The 18135-nt window shown below is 51.3% G+C and overlaps 1 protein-coding gene across 1 annotated transcript in view; it reads left to right on the top strand.

Annotated features, from left to right (window-relative positions):
• The window catches only part of GLI3 (GLI family zinc finger 3), a 266989-nt gene extending 252583 nt beyond the window's left edge, over positions 1–14406 (top strand). The window contains exons 13-15 of the mRNA XM_046021518.1: positions 2704–2994; positions 7508–7835; positions 8698–14406. Coding sequence (XP_045877474.1) covers positions 2704–2994; positions 7508–7835; positions 8698–11027 — 2949 coding nt within the window. The 3' untranslated portion in view covers positions 11028–14406. The remainder of the gene's footprint in view (positions 1–2703; positions 2995–7507; positions 7836–8697) is intronic.
• The last annotated feature ends 3729 nt before the right edge of the window (positions 14407–18135 follow it).

Genomic DNA, 18135 nt, shown 5'->3' on the forward strand with positions numbered 1-18135 from the left:
CTTCACCCATTTGGGGCCACAGCAGCGGCCTCTGCCAGGGATCCCGACTTGAGACCATACAGCTCATGTCCCCCTAGAGCCACGATAGGCAAGAATCCTTGAACTCAGACTCAGTGTGTCTCCCTCTCCAGAACGTTCCAATGGCTTCCTCCCTCCTAGAGGGAAAGTTTAAACTTTCTGGGCCTGTACGTGCTGGCACCCAGCCCATGCCTGCCCTTCCAGGCTTGACCTCTTACCTCTGCGGACATGCATGGAACTGGACAGCCTCGCCCGCAGGCATGAAACGCTCCTGCCTCTGGACCCTGGCTATACATTTTTCATCCACTTACCTTCACTTTTATCCCTCAGAATCTTGGTCTTCTTTTAGGACCCAGCTACAAAGCCCCTGGTAATAAAGTTCTGTTCACTGATTAATCACTCTGTGCAACAAACACATCGTGGTGAGCATTTCATACATTGTCTCATTTAACCACGCCACGACACGCCACGAGCTGGGTGTTATACCCAGATGTAACAGCGTAGACACCGATGCCTCCCACAGTCACCCCAACTTAAAAATGATTGTCCTCCGCCCACACCCTTCGGGGGCATTCATACTTGGGACTGGTGATAATTACAGGCTTTCCTATTATTCCTGCGCATTTGGTAACCCCGGACATTAAATCCTGCAGCATATAACTTGACCTTGTCAGAGTCTTGCCTGTAGTGGGGACCGTCCACACTCTTTGAGAACTGTAGTCAGATAAATGCTACAAAGTCAAGTAAAAAACGCAGCAATCACTTTCACGAAGTACATTTCCGTTGGGTGAGTCAAAAAGGAAACGACCATGGCAAAAGTTGAACATCTAGGACAGGAGACACAGGTAGCTCAGGGAGACTGGCAGCATTCATCCCCGCCGACAGTTCTAGCATTTCAGTCGTTGATCGTCCACCGCCAGCTGTGTCCTCACGTCCAGGCTAACCCAGCGTGGACACATGCGTAGGCTTATGGGAAGAGCAGCTGCTCAGACGCGTAACGTGGCCTGACTTGGCGCTCTCTCCCTGCACCCCCTGCCCCCCTGCCCCCCGACGCCTGCGCCGTGCATCCCAGCGTGCCTGCTGATGGAGCGGCCTGTCCCAGCAGCGTGGTGAGCAAGCGTAAGGCCGATGTCAGACGCTGGAAGGTAATGGCCACTCATGGCTGGAGCCATTCTTCTGTCCCTAATGCATAGAAGTCGATGCGCTCGTTTCATTATATATGGGCTGCAAATCACAGCAGCCCCTGAATGGAAGTAATTCATAGTTAATGGGAATCAATTCTCCCCAAAAGAATCTCAAATTTGGAGGTGAAGCCTCTCGGGATAATTTTCGGAGTCTTCTCTACATTAGGACATTTCATCATTTTATGTAGCACTCAGTCTGTTCTTGGGCTTTTAGTGAAAAAGCATCTTTTAGACACATACATTCTATAAGACAGGGCAGCTTTTTTTAATATAATGGGCACATTATACTAATCATGCTTTTTATGACTATCGCTAACTTAATAGCTCTTCTTCTGGTCTACGTAGATATGTATTCTTGGAAGGAGTCATGAATATATTATATTTCAAGCCAGGTAAACAAAATCCCGGTTTTGATGTTGGTCATGAGTAAATGCCAACGATTCTGTGATTTGAGTGAGTAAATTAGCTATAAGCATCTGTAGAATTTTTAATGACGGCATTTGTAGGTTTGATCACAGGCCCACATGGAACACGGAATCATCCACAGGCTTTAGCACTCAGGGCCAGACCCAGACAGGAATCCTCCTTTCCAGGACACCAACCCCCAGCCCTTCTCAGTTTGTGAGTGAGCATTCACAGACGGTCAAACAGGGCTTTGCGACTTTGAGAACCAGGAAGGTCCTGGATATTCTGAGTCCCGAGCATCCCACACAGGTATAACGTGACCCAAATGGACATATTTCAGTGATCTCTAACACAGAAGAGGCTGTAGGCAATTTTTTTTACATGTTAATGTGCACCTTTTCACAAAGGGTATAGTGATTTCTGATCAGAGAACCAGGACATCCCTAAGAAATGTCTTCACACCACCTCTCCCAGAGGCACATGGCGTTCTGACGAGGTGATGTGTGTGAGACTCTTCTGCGGGTGTCACCAGCATCGTCATCGTCGTCACTGTCTCCTTCAAATACCTAGTGAGTAGCTACCCTGACACCAGGAGCCTTCTTCCTACTGCTAGGATAAATGCTTCCAAGCACAAACAGGCGATCTGCACATCTACAGCTGTCCTGGAGCATCTTTTAGAATAACAGTCTATTAAAGCCAAATTCACAGGCCCCGAACAGTGTTCAAATGGCCTTTATATTTTTTTTTTCATTTTATTTTACTTCTTTTCAGTGATCCAGAATTCATTGTTCATGCACCACACCCAGTGCTCCATGCAATCCATGCCCTCCTTAATACCCACCACCAGGCTCACCCGACCCCCCACCTCCTCCCAAAACCCTCAGTTTTTTTCTCAGAGACCACAGTTTCTCATGGTTCGTCTCCCCCTCAAATGGCCTTATTAAACCCTTAGCATCTAGAGGTGTCTGAACACCTCCCAGCTTTGAGGAAGGGCTTTGGAAGAGTGAAAGTTGCGGTGTGCGTCCATGAGACTGTTGGGCTGGGGCACGAGCGCTTTGGTAACAATCTTTCATTTCATTTGTGGGACTTTTGGCAGAAACCGTATGTGTGCAAAATCCCAGGCTGCACGAAGCGCTACACAGACCCGAGTTCCCTCCGGAAGCACGTGAAGACGGTGCACGGCCCAGAGGCTCACGTCACCAAGAAGCAGCGTGGGGACATACATCCCAGGCCCCCCCCACCCCGCGATTCCGGCAGCCATTCACAGTCCCGGTCGCCTGGCCGGCAGACTCAGGGAGCCCTTGGGGAGCAGAAGGACCTCAGCCACACTACCTCAAAGCGGGAAGAATGCCTCCAAGTGAAAGCAGTCAAGGCAGAGAAGCCCATGGTATGTCACTCGCTTTCCTTCTGCTGGTCCCCAAGCCATCCTAGGTCATTTTAAAAAGTCAACAAGGGCATGAGAACAGACTAGACCACCCGGGTCCTCATTGCACTAGACTCCCTGATGGAAGGGGTCAGGAGCTCAGAGACCCGGATTCCTTACTTAAGGTTAATCAGCATAGAATAACTCAGAAAAGAGCATCAGAGTTTCCTAACTTTTTAAAAATCAGTCTGGAACCACAGCACATCATGGCAGGTAGAAGGAACGTCGTGACCGACTACATTTCCAGTAGACTTGTAATGGAGAAAATCAGCCCCTCAGGCTTTCTGTAAACGTGTATTTTGCATGATGCGTTGCCCTGGTAACTCCGAAATAAATAAGCACGGTCCCTATTCTTGAGGCGTTTATAGTCCCGTGGGCTAGACAAACCACCAAAAAGCAAATACTTAGAACTCTGTGTGATGGGTCTTTCCCACAAGGGCGCGTGAGATCATTTGAGAAGGGAACAGACCGGCCCTGCACTTGAGGGTGTGATAGGGGAGGGAGTGGGGTGGGCCTCAAGTTCAGCCCTCAAAGTGGGGAAGGTGCAGGCCTGACGTGGCAGCAGGAGCCAGCGGTGGGGGCGGGGAGCGCGTAGTGGTCCAGGACGATGTGCAGGAATGAAAAGGAGTGAGGAGGAAAAAGGGTTCTGTCTTACTGGTGATGGTCAATGACATGGCCTGGCTGATTTTCAGAAAAGCCAGCTCCCGGGCCAGGCTAGGGGTGGGCTTGATAGACTGGACACCATTTCGGCAGTGGAGCCCGAACCACAGAGGTGAGGAGCAAGGGAAGCACCAGGAAGCTGTCATCAGGAGAAATCACTCTGGTTTGGGAACTTACTGGTCACCAGACGGACACAGGGATCATGCTACAGCTACAGTTTCTTTCAAACTGCTCTTGGTGATTTTTTTTTTTCCTAAGTCTGTGCCATACAAAACATCTAAGCCTGTAAGGAAGGCAACGGGAAGAATGAAGGGAGTAGCTATCGGAAAAGCTCTGGTACAGTTGTCTCTGGCGGCGTGTGTCACGGGGTCGGCTCCGCCAACGTGCCGGGGTCTCATCTGGCTCCCTACAGAAGTCGTGGGCTTGGATTTCCAGATGCACACGACTGACCAGGCAGGCATAGCTATACTCAGTTTCGCGAAGTGTCTTCTTAAAATCAGGAAGGTCCAGCAATTGGATGGACATCCTATGAGTTCCTGAGTGATGTCACCACGCAGCAGTATGTATGGATAGGAAATGATGCCATGTACAATTCTGGAGTTGACTGAGTGGAATTTAATGATTGGTTGAATTTTAATGACTTGTTGAGTTTAAGAGTTTTAGAGAGTGACATTAAGTGTAGCCAAAAATAATACCAAAAAATTGTTCGGACTTATCATGAGTTGCCAGTGGGTAGCTGTATTTTGCTTTTAGAAAGAGAGAGAGAGAGAGAGAGAGAGAGAGGAAGGAAGGAGGGAAGGAGGGAGAGAGGGAAGGAAGGCAAGAAGGAAGGGGAGAAAGAAAGAAGGGAAGGAAGGAAAGAAAAGAAAAAAATAAATGCAAAGCCCTTTAGTCAAAAAATAAGCTATAATAAAAATAAAAAGCACCTTAGTTAAAAGGTGATGTGTGTCTTATGACTCATCAGCATACATTAAAATTAATCAGTTCATAAGCGGTGTTGTGCATAGTTTTTGGGGGGATCGCATATCCATTTCCTAAAATAAAGTCTACCGGTACAACGTGCAGAACATTCAACAGTTTATCCCCACGTGTTTAATGAAACAAGGAAAATGAATTGGTAGTCTCCTAGATTATGTCATCAAAAGACAATGATTTATGTTCTTCGGACATCCGAAGGACCCAGAGCCTCTTGTACCTTTAATGTACATCCCTAGCTCAAGAAAACGTGTCATCTCCTCTCCAAACACCCATTATTTAAGAAGAAAATTGGTAGAAATAAGAACATATAGTTATTTGGCTCAGTGACCTCTGAGATTCCCCAAGATGTGAACTATTTTATAAAGCAATGAAATCATAGAAACATACACTGGAAGGGACCATAGAGCTTGAGACGAGGCTCCATATATTATAGGGAAGGCTAATAAATTCATCCGATTTTCTACAGGGGACTATTTTGTCTGTATATGTCCATACACATATAAAATAAGTAGATCACTTTGTAGACATTTACTAATGCATATGAGATTTACATTTCTGATATTCTTTCTTTAAAAATGTATCCTTGATCATCGTGCTATGAATTAAATTCTTTCTTCTTTTTTCTTATTAATTCCACATCTCTTCTGTGTAATGCTCCTAAATGTCTTGTTCTCACTTCCTAAGGACAGTGGGTAATAAGGTGAGGGAATTTTGGCTTCTCTGCTCTTTTTGTTTTGTGTTTGTTCTAACGTTTAACTTCTGTGCGTTTGATTTTTCGTTTTTGTGCTTTGTGATATCTTTGGTAGTGAACATTACTCAGCTATGTTTCAAACGTAGAAGCAATGTGTTTTGAACATTCAGCATGTGGAAATGTGGAGTCAGATGGTGAAATTCATTGTTCTATTTGTCTAGGTTTTCATAACAAATCACGGCCGGCCGACCAAGCAGATGTTCTCAAAGACTATCACATTATTGAATTGACACTATAAACTCATTCTGGGACCAGACGGGTGTGCTCCCTCTTTGAGGATGATCTGGATATATTTGTTGTTCCCAGTTTAATATGTGTCGAAGTGTCTGAGCTCCTCTGATCTTAAAGGCCTTTGTGCCTCCTTCTGTGCCCTGTAGAGACTTGAGTCTATGTTGTGTGTGTGCATACACATAGATGCGCACACACACACACACACACACAGATTCATCTGCACACACTCTGAGCTGACAGTCCAAGAGTCAAAGACCTCGAAATCCTGGATGCTCCAAGTCCCTTGGGAAGGAGCAGATGGCCTGGCCCTCCAGGATTCTGCCGAAGCAAAACGTGAGCCAGGCTTCCCGAACTCCCCATCAGATTTGTGTATCTCATTTGGCTCTGCTTGGTTGCCCGGGACAAACTTGGTGTATCACATGGCATTCACTTAGGAAGTCTTCATCTGCTTGGCTGTACATAGTGTGGTTGCGAAACGAATGTGATGGGCTCTGCTGAGAAGCCCTATGCCTAAAACCCTTCCCAACAGTCCCGTGGACCCCACCTGGGACATCAGTGGGGTCCGTAACTGAGTGCGTGTGGTTCTCTCTCCCAGGAGAATTTGTTCTTGGGGCTGCTGGCAGCTTCTAGTTGTTCCAGTAACGCTGGAGAAGGCTCTGTGGGGAGATGGAAATGGTGCTGGGCAGGGAGTCTAGGTTGGTCTTAGCATTGACCTTGTGACTTTGTGACTTTGGGCAGTCACTGAACTTCTCTGAACATCAATTTTCTTATCTACAAAAAAGGGGTATATCCTATATATCTACCAGTGGAATTCACCAATGGAATTTTAGAGCGGTTCTAGGCTGTTCAGAGTGGTCATTGAGGGCCATTTTATAGGGTGCCCCCCCAGATCTGAGGACAACCAGCTCTCCTCCACTCCCCATCTCCAGGAGCCCCGGGGCTGGGGGGGGGGGTCCTTTCCCTGACGGAGAGCCTGTGCACTGGCTCAGGTTTCTCTCTAGTTGCAGAACTGGCTTATACAGTCCACACAGTGGTGAGAGGGAAACCTTGCCTGATTCTCCCAGAGACATGCCAGAGAACTTTGGGGGAATGGGAAGATTATTCCAGACTCAGATGGCTGTAACTTGAAGCATTTCTTGCAGCTGTCTTTATGCACAGCTTTGCTGGGGTTCTGTGGAGCAGGCAAGTGTAGACAGAAGTGGGGGAGGTGACGGAGAGCTTGAGTAACTAGCCCTGAGCAGCTCAGAGAGGGTCTCATGGGAGAGGACCTAGTGTGCCCCTCGAGCACCCATCTCCCGCGCCCGCTGGAGCCAAGCAGAACGAGCCTGCAGACTAAAGCCACCTGGGATAAGATGAACCGCGAATGCCCTCGGAGCCGAATGGGAACAGTTTCCCAGGCCTTTGTCTATTTCGTGGGCCTCTCTGGGCCTCACACTTAATTTCCGCCACAATCCCGAAGATAAGTAAGTTGTCCCCATTTTGTAGATAAGGAAACTGAGGTTTAGAGTTGAGTCTTTTGCCCAAAGGGTCAAGTCAAAGTGCAAGAGGGATTAGAGCTGAGGAAGCCTGTTTGCAGAGCTGGCATCTGGGGAAGGATCCCGTGGCTGACGTCGTGCCAGCCACCGCCCCCAGCCCCATTCAGCATGCCCCGCTTCCATTGCCCGCACCGCACATCTGCTGGGTATCCCATCAGTCCCTGAGATCGCAAGAGGCCGCTTCCATTCACCGGCACACAGCTCCCCTCACTGCACCCCTGGAGCACCCTGGAGGTCTAGAGTCTGCATGAGCCCTCGTTTTCGGCTTCCTTTGCTTTCTCCTTCCCACTGACACCTCTTTGCTTTGCTCTTGACCCAGCAGACATCTCAGCCAAGCCCTGGTGGTCAGTCTTCATGCAGCAGCCAACAGTCCCCCATCAGCAACTTTTCCAACAGTGGGCTCGAGCTTCCTCTGACCGACGGAGGTGGTGTGGGAGACCTCGGGGCCATTGAGGAAACCCCAATCATGGACTCGACCATTTCCACTGCAACCACCGCCCTCGCCTTGCAAACCAGGAGGAACCCGGCAGGGACCAAATGGATGGAGCACGTAAAACTAGAAAGGCTCAAACAAGTGAATGGAATGCTTCCACGACTGAACCCCGTTCTACCCCCCAAAGCCCCTGCAGTCTCTCCTCTCATAGGAAACGGTGAGTCCCGTGCCCCACCTTAGCTCGGCTCCAGGCTCTGTGTTCTGTCCGTATGCCCAAGCCGCAGTGGGAGGAACCTAGCTTGGTGTGTGCTGGTGTGTCCCTCGGTCCTAAAATTATACAGTCACCACACCCATCAGTGCGGCCTCTCTGGAGAGGCCATGTTTTAGAAGCAGGTCGTAAGGGGATAATGGTGTAGGACTCGTGTTCTCACGGTGAGATCAGAACTGCTGGACCGGGCTGAGGAAGCCCTTCCAGCATCGGCACCTGGGGTTAGCACTGCCATCTGGTTTCCCATCGGCGCCTGGGAGATCGGCAGCCACCTTGACTGACCCTGACTGACATGTTCCCAGGTCAAGGCAGGCCAGGCAGCCTCCCCCATCTGCAGCCCCAAACCCACGTCAGGTTTTGCTTCTGAGATGACACTGAATGCCCAGAGCGTATCCTCCAGGTGCAGCTCCCACCCACCGACCCAGACGTCCTGTCCTCCACCTTTGGGGGATGTCGGAGGAAGTCCCGAGTGGATAGGACACTCCGGGAATGCCTTTGGCCTTGGACGTGTCCATCCCCGGAGCAGTGCACCCTACACCTGTGAAGGAGCTTAAGTGATCCAGGCTGTGTCTACTGCTCTCTTGAAGCCAGGGGTATGCCAACTTTCCTGCCCACCCGTGAATAAAGTTTCTTGGCACACAGCCGCACCCACTCCTTCACTGTTCCCTGGTCCCTTTGGGGACACGCAGCGGAGGCTGGGGGCTGGGGCAGCCCCGGGGCCGCGGAGACCAAAACTAGTTTCAGCCCACCCTGCACCGGACTGGTTCCCGCCCTCCCGAAACCAACACGTCTCCCCACCCTCTCTCCGCAGGCACGCAGCCCAGTACCAGCTGCAGTCTGGGCGGGCCCTTGACTCTCCTCCCGAACAGAAGCGACCTGGCTGGTGTGGACATCACGATGTTGAACATGCTCAGCCGGAGGGACAGCAGCGCCAGCACCATCAGCTCCGCCTACCTGAGCAGCCGCCGCTCCTCGGGCATCTCCCCCTGCTTCTCCAGCCGCAGGTCCAGCGAGGCGTCCCAGGCCGAGGGCCGGCCCCAGAACGTGAGCGTGGCCGACTCCTACGACCCCATCTCCACCGACGCCTCGCGCAGGTCCAGCGAGGCCAGCCAGGGGGACGGGCTGCCCAGCCTGCTCAGCCTCACGCCCGCGCAGCAGTACCGCCTGAAGGCCAAGTACGCGGCGGCCACGGGCGGGCCGCCCCCCACCCCGCTGCCCAACATGGAGAGGATGAGCCTGAAGACCCGGATGGCCCTGCTCGGGGACGGCAGGGAGCCCGCGGGGGCCCTGCCTCCCGTGCACCCCCCGCGGAGGTGCAGCGACGGGGGCGCCCACAGTTACGGCCGCCGCCCTCTGCTGCCGGCCGACGCGCTGGGCAACGGCGTGAGGCGGGCCAGCGACCCGGTGAGGACCGTGTCCGAGAGCCTCTCCCTGCCCCGGGTGCCGCGGTTCGGCAGCCTCCACAGCTTCAACCCTCCGGCGCTGCCCGCCTCCCTGGAGAAGCGCAACTTAGTGCTCCAGAACTACACGCGGCCCGAGGGCGGCCAGCCACGCCACTTCGCGGCGTCCCCCTGCCCTCCGAGCATTACCGAGAACGTCACCCTGGAGTCCCTGACCATGGACGCCGACGTGAGCCTGAACGAGGAGGACTTCCTGCCCGACGACGTGGTGCAGTATTTAAATGCCCAGAACCAGGCGGGGTATGAGCAGCCCTTCCAAAGCGCCGTCTCTGACGACGGCAAAGGGCCCCATGGGCCCGGCCTGGGGAATGGGCACGGAGACTTCGACACCCCCGGGCTGCCCGACAGCCACGCCAGCCAGCAGTACCGGCCGCTGGAGCAGCCTTGTCCTGAAGCCAGCAAATCCGACCTGCCCATTCAGTGGAATGAGGTCAGCTCTGGCAGCGCCGACCTGTGCTCGTCCAAGGTGAAATGTGGCCAGCGGTCGGCGGCGCAGCAGGCTCGAGCCTTCGGCTTATACGCCAGCACCAACATGGGCGTTCACCCGCAGAATCCCTTAAGGAACACTGTTGGCCCGACCGGGGGGTACCCGACCCTCGTGGAGCATGGCAGCTCCTACGGCGGCCCCGAGCACTTAGCGAGCCACAGTGGCGGACCGGGCACCAGCGGGAACACCTTCCACGAACAGCCCTACAAGACCCAGCAGTATGGGAACTGCCTCAACAGGCCGCTCGCAGCCCCCGGCCTGCTCGATGCGGCCTGTGGTGCCGGGATTCAGGCGGCAAAGCTGAAAAGCACCACGGTGCCGGGGAACGCGACCCAGCCAGATTTTGGCCTGTCGGTGGCGCCCCACGAGTCAGTGGGCAGCGCTGTGAATGGCATGGCACCCCAAGACCTGGTGGGCCAGGGGTACCTGTCCCATCAGCTGCTCAACGACCACCAAGGGGCGGACCGTGCCGGTCAGCAGGGGCTAGAGCAGGTCAGCGCTACCTCACACGTCAACATCTATCAAGGGCCAGAGAGCGGCCTGCCGGGGCTCCCCTGCCAGGGCAGCCAGCCATCGGGCTTGGCAGCTGCCAGGGGCTACCAGCCCTGTTCCAGCTTTGGGGGCAGCAGACGCCAGGCTGTGCCGAGGGGCAGCCTTGCTCTGCAGCAGGGACAGCTCAGCGACACGAGTCAGGCCTGTAGGGTGAATGGCATCAAGATGGAGATACAAGGGCAGCCCCATCCGCTCTGTTCGAACCCTCAGAGTTACTCTGGTCAGTTCTATGACCAAACCGTTGGCTTCAGTCAGCAAGACATGAAAACTGGTTCATTCTCCATTTCAGAAGCCAACTGCCTGCTCCAGGGGGCCAGCGCCGAAAACTCTGAATTACTCTCCCCAGGTGCTAACCAGGTGACAAGCACAGTGGACAGCCTCGACAGCCATGACCTGGAAGGGGTGCAGATTGATTTTGATGCTATCATCGACGACGGGGACCACGCCAGCCTGATGTCTGGAGCCCTGAGCCCCAGCATCATTCAGAACCTTTCCCACAGCTCCTCCCGCCTCACCACACCGCGCACGTCCCTCCCGCTGCCCGCGCTGTCTGTGAGCACCACCAACATGGCCATCGGGGACATGAGCTCTTTGCTGACCTCCCTCGCGGAAGAAAGCAAATTCCTTGCAGTGATGCAGTAGGCGATAGTGGAAAGGCTGCCAACCAACGTGAAACTTTCGGAGTTTAAGATTAAATGGACTCGGTTTTTTGCCGGTTTGTTTTTTGTTTTAGTTCTGTATGTATTTTAGCAATCTCATCTCACCTAACTGGGATGTGTTTCAAGTATATTCCTTTTATGGAAAAGGACTCTGAACAACCCTAAAGTATTCTAGGGAGAAACTGTCTTCCATTTCAGTTTTGAATCAGTATTGTGACACTCGAACCATCCTCTGTTTCCTTTTTTTTTTAAACTGTAAGCCCCCCCTTTTTAGTAAACCAGTATAAATGTGTGATGTGCATGTTCTTCTTTTCGAAGAGAAGTCACATGAGAGGATTTGACGTGTTTCTCTGTTACTCAAAGGAAATAGAAATTGGCGTACTTTTGACCAAGGGGTTACACTTACCGCTTTTTAAATTTTCCTTTACATGTGCCCGTGTTTCTTTTTGTTTTTTGTTTTCTTGGGTATTTTTTGGGTTTTTGTTTTTGCTTTTTGGTTTTCATGGTGTTTGTTTGTTTGTTTTGGTAATTCCCACATTGGGCACAAGAATCAGAATATGGATAGTGAATTTAAGAATCCTTTGTGGGTGTGCTGTAGCAGACATAACCAATTTTGACACACTCCCCACCACAATTCAGGTCAGGGTTGCACACAAGCAGGAATCTGGGACTCTGGCAGATAAACACTAGTTTGCTCACGGTTGGGGTTTAGAATTCCTCCTGTCCCTTAGTGCGCTCGGGGCAGGTGCATCTATGTGCTCGCTTCTCAGTTATCCGCGCTGCCTCTCCTCCCTCCGTCCCCACAACTATTCAGTGTTGCTCCGCGCTCCAGGGAGAGAGGGGAAGGGTGGTGGGTTGGCAACTTCCATCCGTTCTGGCAAGAAGTTATGTAGATTGTAGAGTGAAGCTACTGGGTAGAAATAGTGTGGGGAACATTTGTGGGTTTGCTGTATTTGTTGATTATAGTTCCATCTCTTTACCTGTTATCATAGATAACTAAGAATTGATTATATATAGTTCTAAGTATTTAGGTATTTAAAAGACCCAGCAGCAGGCTATTTCGTTAACATACCTTAATTCCACTGTAGCAAAGGAGTATTTCTATTCTAAGTGCCCTATTTTAAGGGATTTATAAAACTTAGTTGTAAAGGAAAAAGCTGACATACAATGACATTTGGAATAAATCACTTTAACCATTGTTAGTATTTGTAAGCGCTAGGGAGGATGGTCAGTGGCTGTGTGGATGCCTTTTCTTACACCGTCCCTATTAAACGAGGCATCCATTAAGAAGTTACACGTTCTATGCAGTTAGTCCTTCACGTGGACTTAATTGGTACTTTTGTTTTGGATTAAAACATTTAAAGACTTAAAAAGTGCAGCTACTTGCCATGTGCAGCTGATACACATAAGGGACATACTATGTGTGTACAGAGTACATGGATTATCCAACATTTTACATTTAAAAATGTGTAAACTATTAAAAATAAAATACTAACACCTCAGACTACCTTCTCTGTTTCGTCCCATTGACCCTGAAAGTTGGAGTTAGCCAAAGTGACTCATGAGTCAGTTGTGTGGCTTCTCACCCCCTTTATTCCTGCCATTTAAATTCGTATTAGACAAGTCAAGTAAAATAAAACATTAGACAACAGGGGAAAATGTTAGAACTAGCTCATTTTTCTCACATTCATGATCTCTCCTTTGGACCAAGAATCTCAGCGTGGAGGGAAATTTGCCCTTTGGAACTTTGTGGCTGAGAAAATTGGGTTTGTTTTCGACGGAATGTTCCTGAAACCATTGGGAGGGGTACCGAGACTTCTCCGCTGCCCTCCCACAACCAGCACCTGCTCTTAAGTCCAAGGACACATCTGCTTTGGAACAGAGCCCCAGAGCGAAAGACAGCTACTGATCTGAGCTCAATGGATCTGAGCAACAGAAAAGAGCCAGGCTTTTTCTGTGTTCCTCAAAACAGTCCACGACCCGGTCACAAAATCAGTGGTCCACTCCCTGAATCAGAGCAGAATCTCTACGCCCTAATCTTACCTTACGTGCTCTCACGGTTTGGTCTGACCCTGTTCTTGGTTTCCAAGCTTGGGACCTGGGAGTTCTGCAGCGGCTGAGTGAGGATGGCGGCCCCTGGCACCACCCTGCCCTCCTCCTCCATCAGAGTCCCTCCCGGGTCAAACTCCCGGATGTGACCTGCACTTCTCAGTGACCCTAAATTCCTACCTCGCCTGCCCTCCATGGAAGGACAGAGGGCAACTGGCGACCGTGGGGGAGGACCGTTGTCATCCTGGGTCTCCGCTTTGCCCTGTGGTGATTCAGAGGGTTCTCTGCGTGGTCACCATTCTTTAACTTTCCGTGCTTGCTTTTCTTCCTTCGGCCCTTAGGTTTGCAGAGATAGACCCACTTCAGTGCAGCCCTTGGCTTCTGCCTGCGGAAATCTCAGAAAGATGGGGAAGAGGGCAGAGGGAAGAGGAGAGTGTACTTTTCCCGGAGCGCTGCGATGCGCCCCGAAGTCAGTGGAAGGAAGGTCTGTTGGGGCCACTTGGCAGCCTTCCAGTCTGCAGACTTGGCATCTCCTCGGGCAGGACGCACCCCCATTCTCCATTCTCCAGCCTCCTCCCCACGTCTCTGACCCTCCCTGCTGAGGGAGACCGCAGCAACTCACGAGTGTCCCCCTCTTACTTCTCAGCGCAGGCTCGTGCGTGCTTCTCCTGTTGAACATCCGTGTGAACCGTGTTTTTATTCGTTAAACCGTTTTGTTTTATTTCCTAAAGAGCTAATGAGACTGCCCCTGCTCCTCATACGTTGGCTCGTCCCCTCGAGCCGCAGAGTTGTGATTCTTGCGATGTATGTGCCTTATTTTCTGTTGATCTTGTCGACGCGGGGGACCAGCCCGTGTTGCCGGATCGCAGCGCGAGGGTGCGCGCTCCCGGGGCCCCCGAGCGCGCGCGCGATCCGAGCAGAGTCAGCCGTCAACGCGGTTTCCCGCGTTGTTTGAACTGATGGAGGATGTTCTCTTCGGACAAGTTACTGTTGTGTATCCCGCAAACGTGTAAAATAAAAGACGAGTTCATTTTTTTCACCTTTTTTAGATTTTTAAAAAAAAATAAAATGTGTAATCCTTTTTTAAAAGAAACACATGTAAATACATTTAAGTGTTGTAGGCATAGTGTTCGGATGTGGCCGGCCCTGGGCCTTCTCGGATCCGCCTGCAGCCGTGCCACGCCCCCCTCTCCGCGTGCGACGCCCCCCCGCGCCCACCTCCTGCCCAGGGCCGCAGTCCGGCCACACGTGGACTCTACCTTTGCTTCGGAACCACCTAGTCCTTTTGTAACAAAAAGAAAGAACAATGTTTCTTACAATGTCAATAAAAAACGCTTTGTACTGAAGTTGTTATGGGGTTGTTTATTCGATCCCTAGCTAGAAGGAGAGTCTGCCTTGGGAAAACTACAGCGCCCACGCCGGGACGCACTGGGAGGCACTGGGACTCAGACCCCGCTACCCCCTCCCCTTACCCTCTCCTCCCCGCCCTCCCCAGCCCTTCCCCCATCTGCCACATACAAGCTGAGCTGCACTTCCGCCCCAGACCCAGATTCCTTGTCCCCAAGGCTGAGAATAAGACGCTGATGCAGCCGCTGGTGGCGACCTCGGGGTGTGTGCCTGGGAGGCACACCAGCCGGAACCCTTACTGTTTTTCTTAATTTTGTCACTTTACCAAACTCTGGGGAAGGAGTGTGAATATGTTTCAGTGTCTAACAACTGAGCTAGTTTCTCTTCTATAAACTATCCTCGCCTTTCAAAGGAGATAGGGTATAATACTGTTAACAGGAAATGTGATGTGGTGGAAACCTACTTTCCTGTGGCTTTTAAGAACTGACTTTAGACAGAAATGTAAGCGATTTCTCTAATTGGTCTTTTCTTCTATTTTTTTTTTTCAATATTATTCTCTAGATCACCACAGGAGCCTCCAAAGGGTCCCCTTCCTGAGTAGCAGAAGGTGTCCCCTGAGCCCCCAGCTTCCCCTGGTTGGCAGGATTCCAGGCCTCCGTGGATGGGCGTGGCCCTCAAGCACAGGCTACACCAGCAAGCCAGCAGGGGACCCCCAACCTCTGGGTGATGAATGGGTGCCCCCCGCGGGGATTCTGCAATCATAGAGATGCTTCAAGCTCTCGTAACCCACAAGAGAACAATTTTTCCCATACATCCCGTATTCTTTGCTTTCATAACTACAGCCCTCACATAAGGTATCCAAATGAATTCAGAGAAAAAGAGGGAAAAAATGAATTTATACTCTACCATAGGAATAAATCGCCAATGTACGAAGATGTATTCCACGTAGTAAGTCAGAGTGAAACAGGAAAAATGAGGCTCATAGAAAGGACAGGAGGGGACTGGGATGCCCCCAGGAATGGGGTACATCCCAGAGATGCAGTTCCTGCGATCGGGCAGACAGGAGCAGCTCAAGGTTTTGTTAATTAATTAGTTAATTTATTTTTACTTTAAAAATTTATTTATTTATTTGATAGAAATCACAAGTAGGCAGAGAGGCAGGAGAAGCAAGCTCCCTGCTGAGCAGAGAGCCTGATTCGGGGCTCAATCCCAGGACCCTGAGATCATGACCTGAGCCAAAGGCAGAGGCTTTTTAACCCACTGAGCCACCCAGGACCTCTTGAGGCTTGGTTTAAAACGTAAGGAGACTTCGAAGCAGAGTTGGAGGTAAAATGGTAGAGGTGCAATGCACTTGGCATTTCATAAAGGTTTAAGTAATTTGGAGAGTTCAAAGATGTTATATATTACCCAAATGAGAACTTCATAAGAGAACAGTAGGATAGATGGAAAAATTAATCCACTCTCAAAATACCTTATTCATCCTTTTCTCCTCCCACGTTGTTCTTTTCTTGGCAGTTTGCCCCCTTTGGTTTTGCTTCATAATGCCTTTACTCTTCCAAATAGTAAAGGGCTTATCTTTCTGGGTTCATCTTTCTGTTAATAATAGCTTTCATTAAAAAAAATTATTTTACCAACATAGACCTAGATGATTATGTCTACCTAGTTATTCAACCTCTTTATTTTTTTTAGAAATAGTCGTTGAACCTAAACTATTCTTTGGCTTTTTGAAATTTCCCGTGCACTGTGTGGCCGTGGGTATCAGCGTCTACCCACGCGGCAGAGGCATGAGATCTCGGGTTCTCCACATTTTCTCACCTGAACCGAATCTTCCACTTCTTCCCCTGTGGGTTCTACCCTCCCCTCAACATGCAGGAGTAGGTTCCGAGGGTCGGTGCCTGCAGGCGACATACGTTTGATCTGGGAATGTCACACAACAGTAGCTACCACAGCGGTGCCTGGGTGACGGGTACTTTGTTCGGATTCCTTGATCGGGACCGGGGAGGGCAGCTGGACCAAACAGGGGTGTGTACCTGTAGGCGTCAGCCCAGTGGAGGGACAGACTCGGAACCACAGAATACAGTGGCATGCGCAGTGTGAGATGATCAGAGGGAGTTCAGTTGGGGCACTGTCCCTCAGAAATGCATAGGACAGGGCTTCTCCACATCGGTATTGCTGACATTGTGCCTCAGTGAACCCTTTTTGGGGGGAATTGCCCTATATTCTGTAGGCTGTTTAGGGAATTCCAGGCCACTGCCCGCTAGACACCAGTCGCATCGTCTCTCCCAAGTTGTAACCACCAAAAGTGTCTCCAGACATTCCCACCTGTCCTGTGCGGGGAGGATGTTCCCAGAATGAGAGGGGATGGAAATACAAGGACGGACATAGTACAGGCAGGTGCCGCAAAGACAGAATCGCGTGCGGACCCGGACTGCGGGGCCTTTGGTCAGGGGACAGATGAAGCCAACGGTGAGAGCTCTATTGCCAGGCGCAGGTGTGCAGGCTGAGGAACGAGCTCCAGGGAACGCTGGCCCGTGGCCCAGGGCGGGGGTTGGCACCAGGGAGAGAGGGGGCAGAGGAGGACAGGACGCTTGGGAGGCAGGAGACGGTGTGGCCTAGAAACAGGCAAATAACCAGGAGGCCAATGCGGTCATCCACAACACGGAGGTCAAGTTAAAAAAGGACTGAAAAACACTGGGTTCAGGAGTTCGGACCCCCTGGGTGGCGGTGGAGAGTGCTTGGGGACAGAAGCCAGGTGGAAGCCGCTGAGCACAGAACAGCAGGAGAATTGGGTGACCTCTTCTGAGCAGCGTGACACATTTCATCACATCCGAGATGCCATCGACACTAAGACACCTGTTACTCCACGTGTCAGCAAGGGAGGCAATGCTGGGATTACACTGCGACGGGACGCCTCCCGTACTCCAGAGGGCTCCTCACAATGTCACTGGTGTCACTGAGGTGGAGAAATGGGCACGCCACGGAGTGTGAAATGCGTATTTCCAAGGGAAAGGAAAGACAGGGGGTCAAGGAGAGGTGGAAAGTGGGATTTTTCTTGTGTTCGTTCCCCTCCCCTCCTCTCCCTTCCCTTCCCTTCTCCCTCCTTCCCTCCCTCCTTCCATCCGTCCACCACGCAAAAAGCCTGTATTCACCCTCCAAGAGGAAGAGGCAGAGCAAAGGGTGGTGTTGATGTGAACAGAATAAGCTTCACAAATGACTGGGTGGTGGGACAGACCCCTGTCCTCCTGGGAAATAGGGATGGGATGAAGAAGAGGGCAGGTTTAGACATTGTGTGGGATGGAATTTATGGGGGACAAGACTGAAGTGGGAAATGATTCTGATCTTCTCAGGGAAACTAACTTCTAAAAGGTATTTATTTATTTATTTTACTTATTTATTCATTTTAGAGGGAGCACAGGGGAGGGGCGGAGGGAGAGGGAGAGGCAGAGAATCACACGCAGCCTCCAGGCAGGCCTTGATCTCACCGCCCTGCAATTCAGGACCCTGAGATCATGACCTGAGCCAAAACCAAGAGTCAGAGGCTGACTGACTGAGCCCCCAGCCCCCCCCAACCCCCCCAGCTAACTTTCAAACTCACCTTTGGCACCTGTGGTGGCGGCCCTGTAGGGCAGTGGGGAGGGGAGGAGCCTCCTTGGACGCACCCAGATCCCAGAGCTGCTCTGCTCTAGGGAAGCAGG

This window comes from Meles meles, chromosome 10 (genome assembly GCF_922984935.1).
Source record: "Meles meles chromosome 10, mMelMel3.1 paternal haplotype, whole genome shotgun sequence".
In the NCBI taxonomy this organism is placed as follows: Eukaryota; Metazoa; Chordata; class Mammalia; order Carnivora; family Mustelidae; genus Meles; species Meles meles.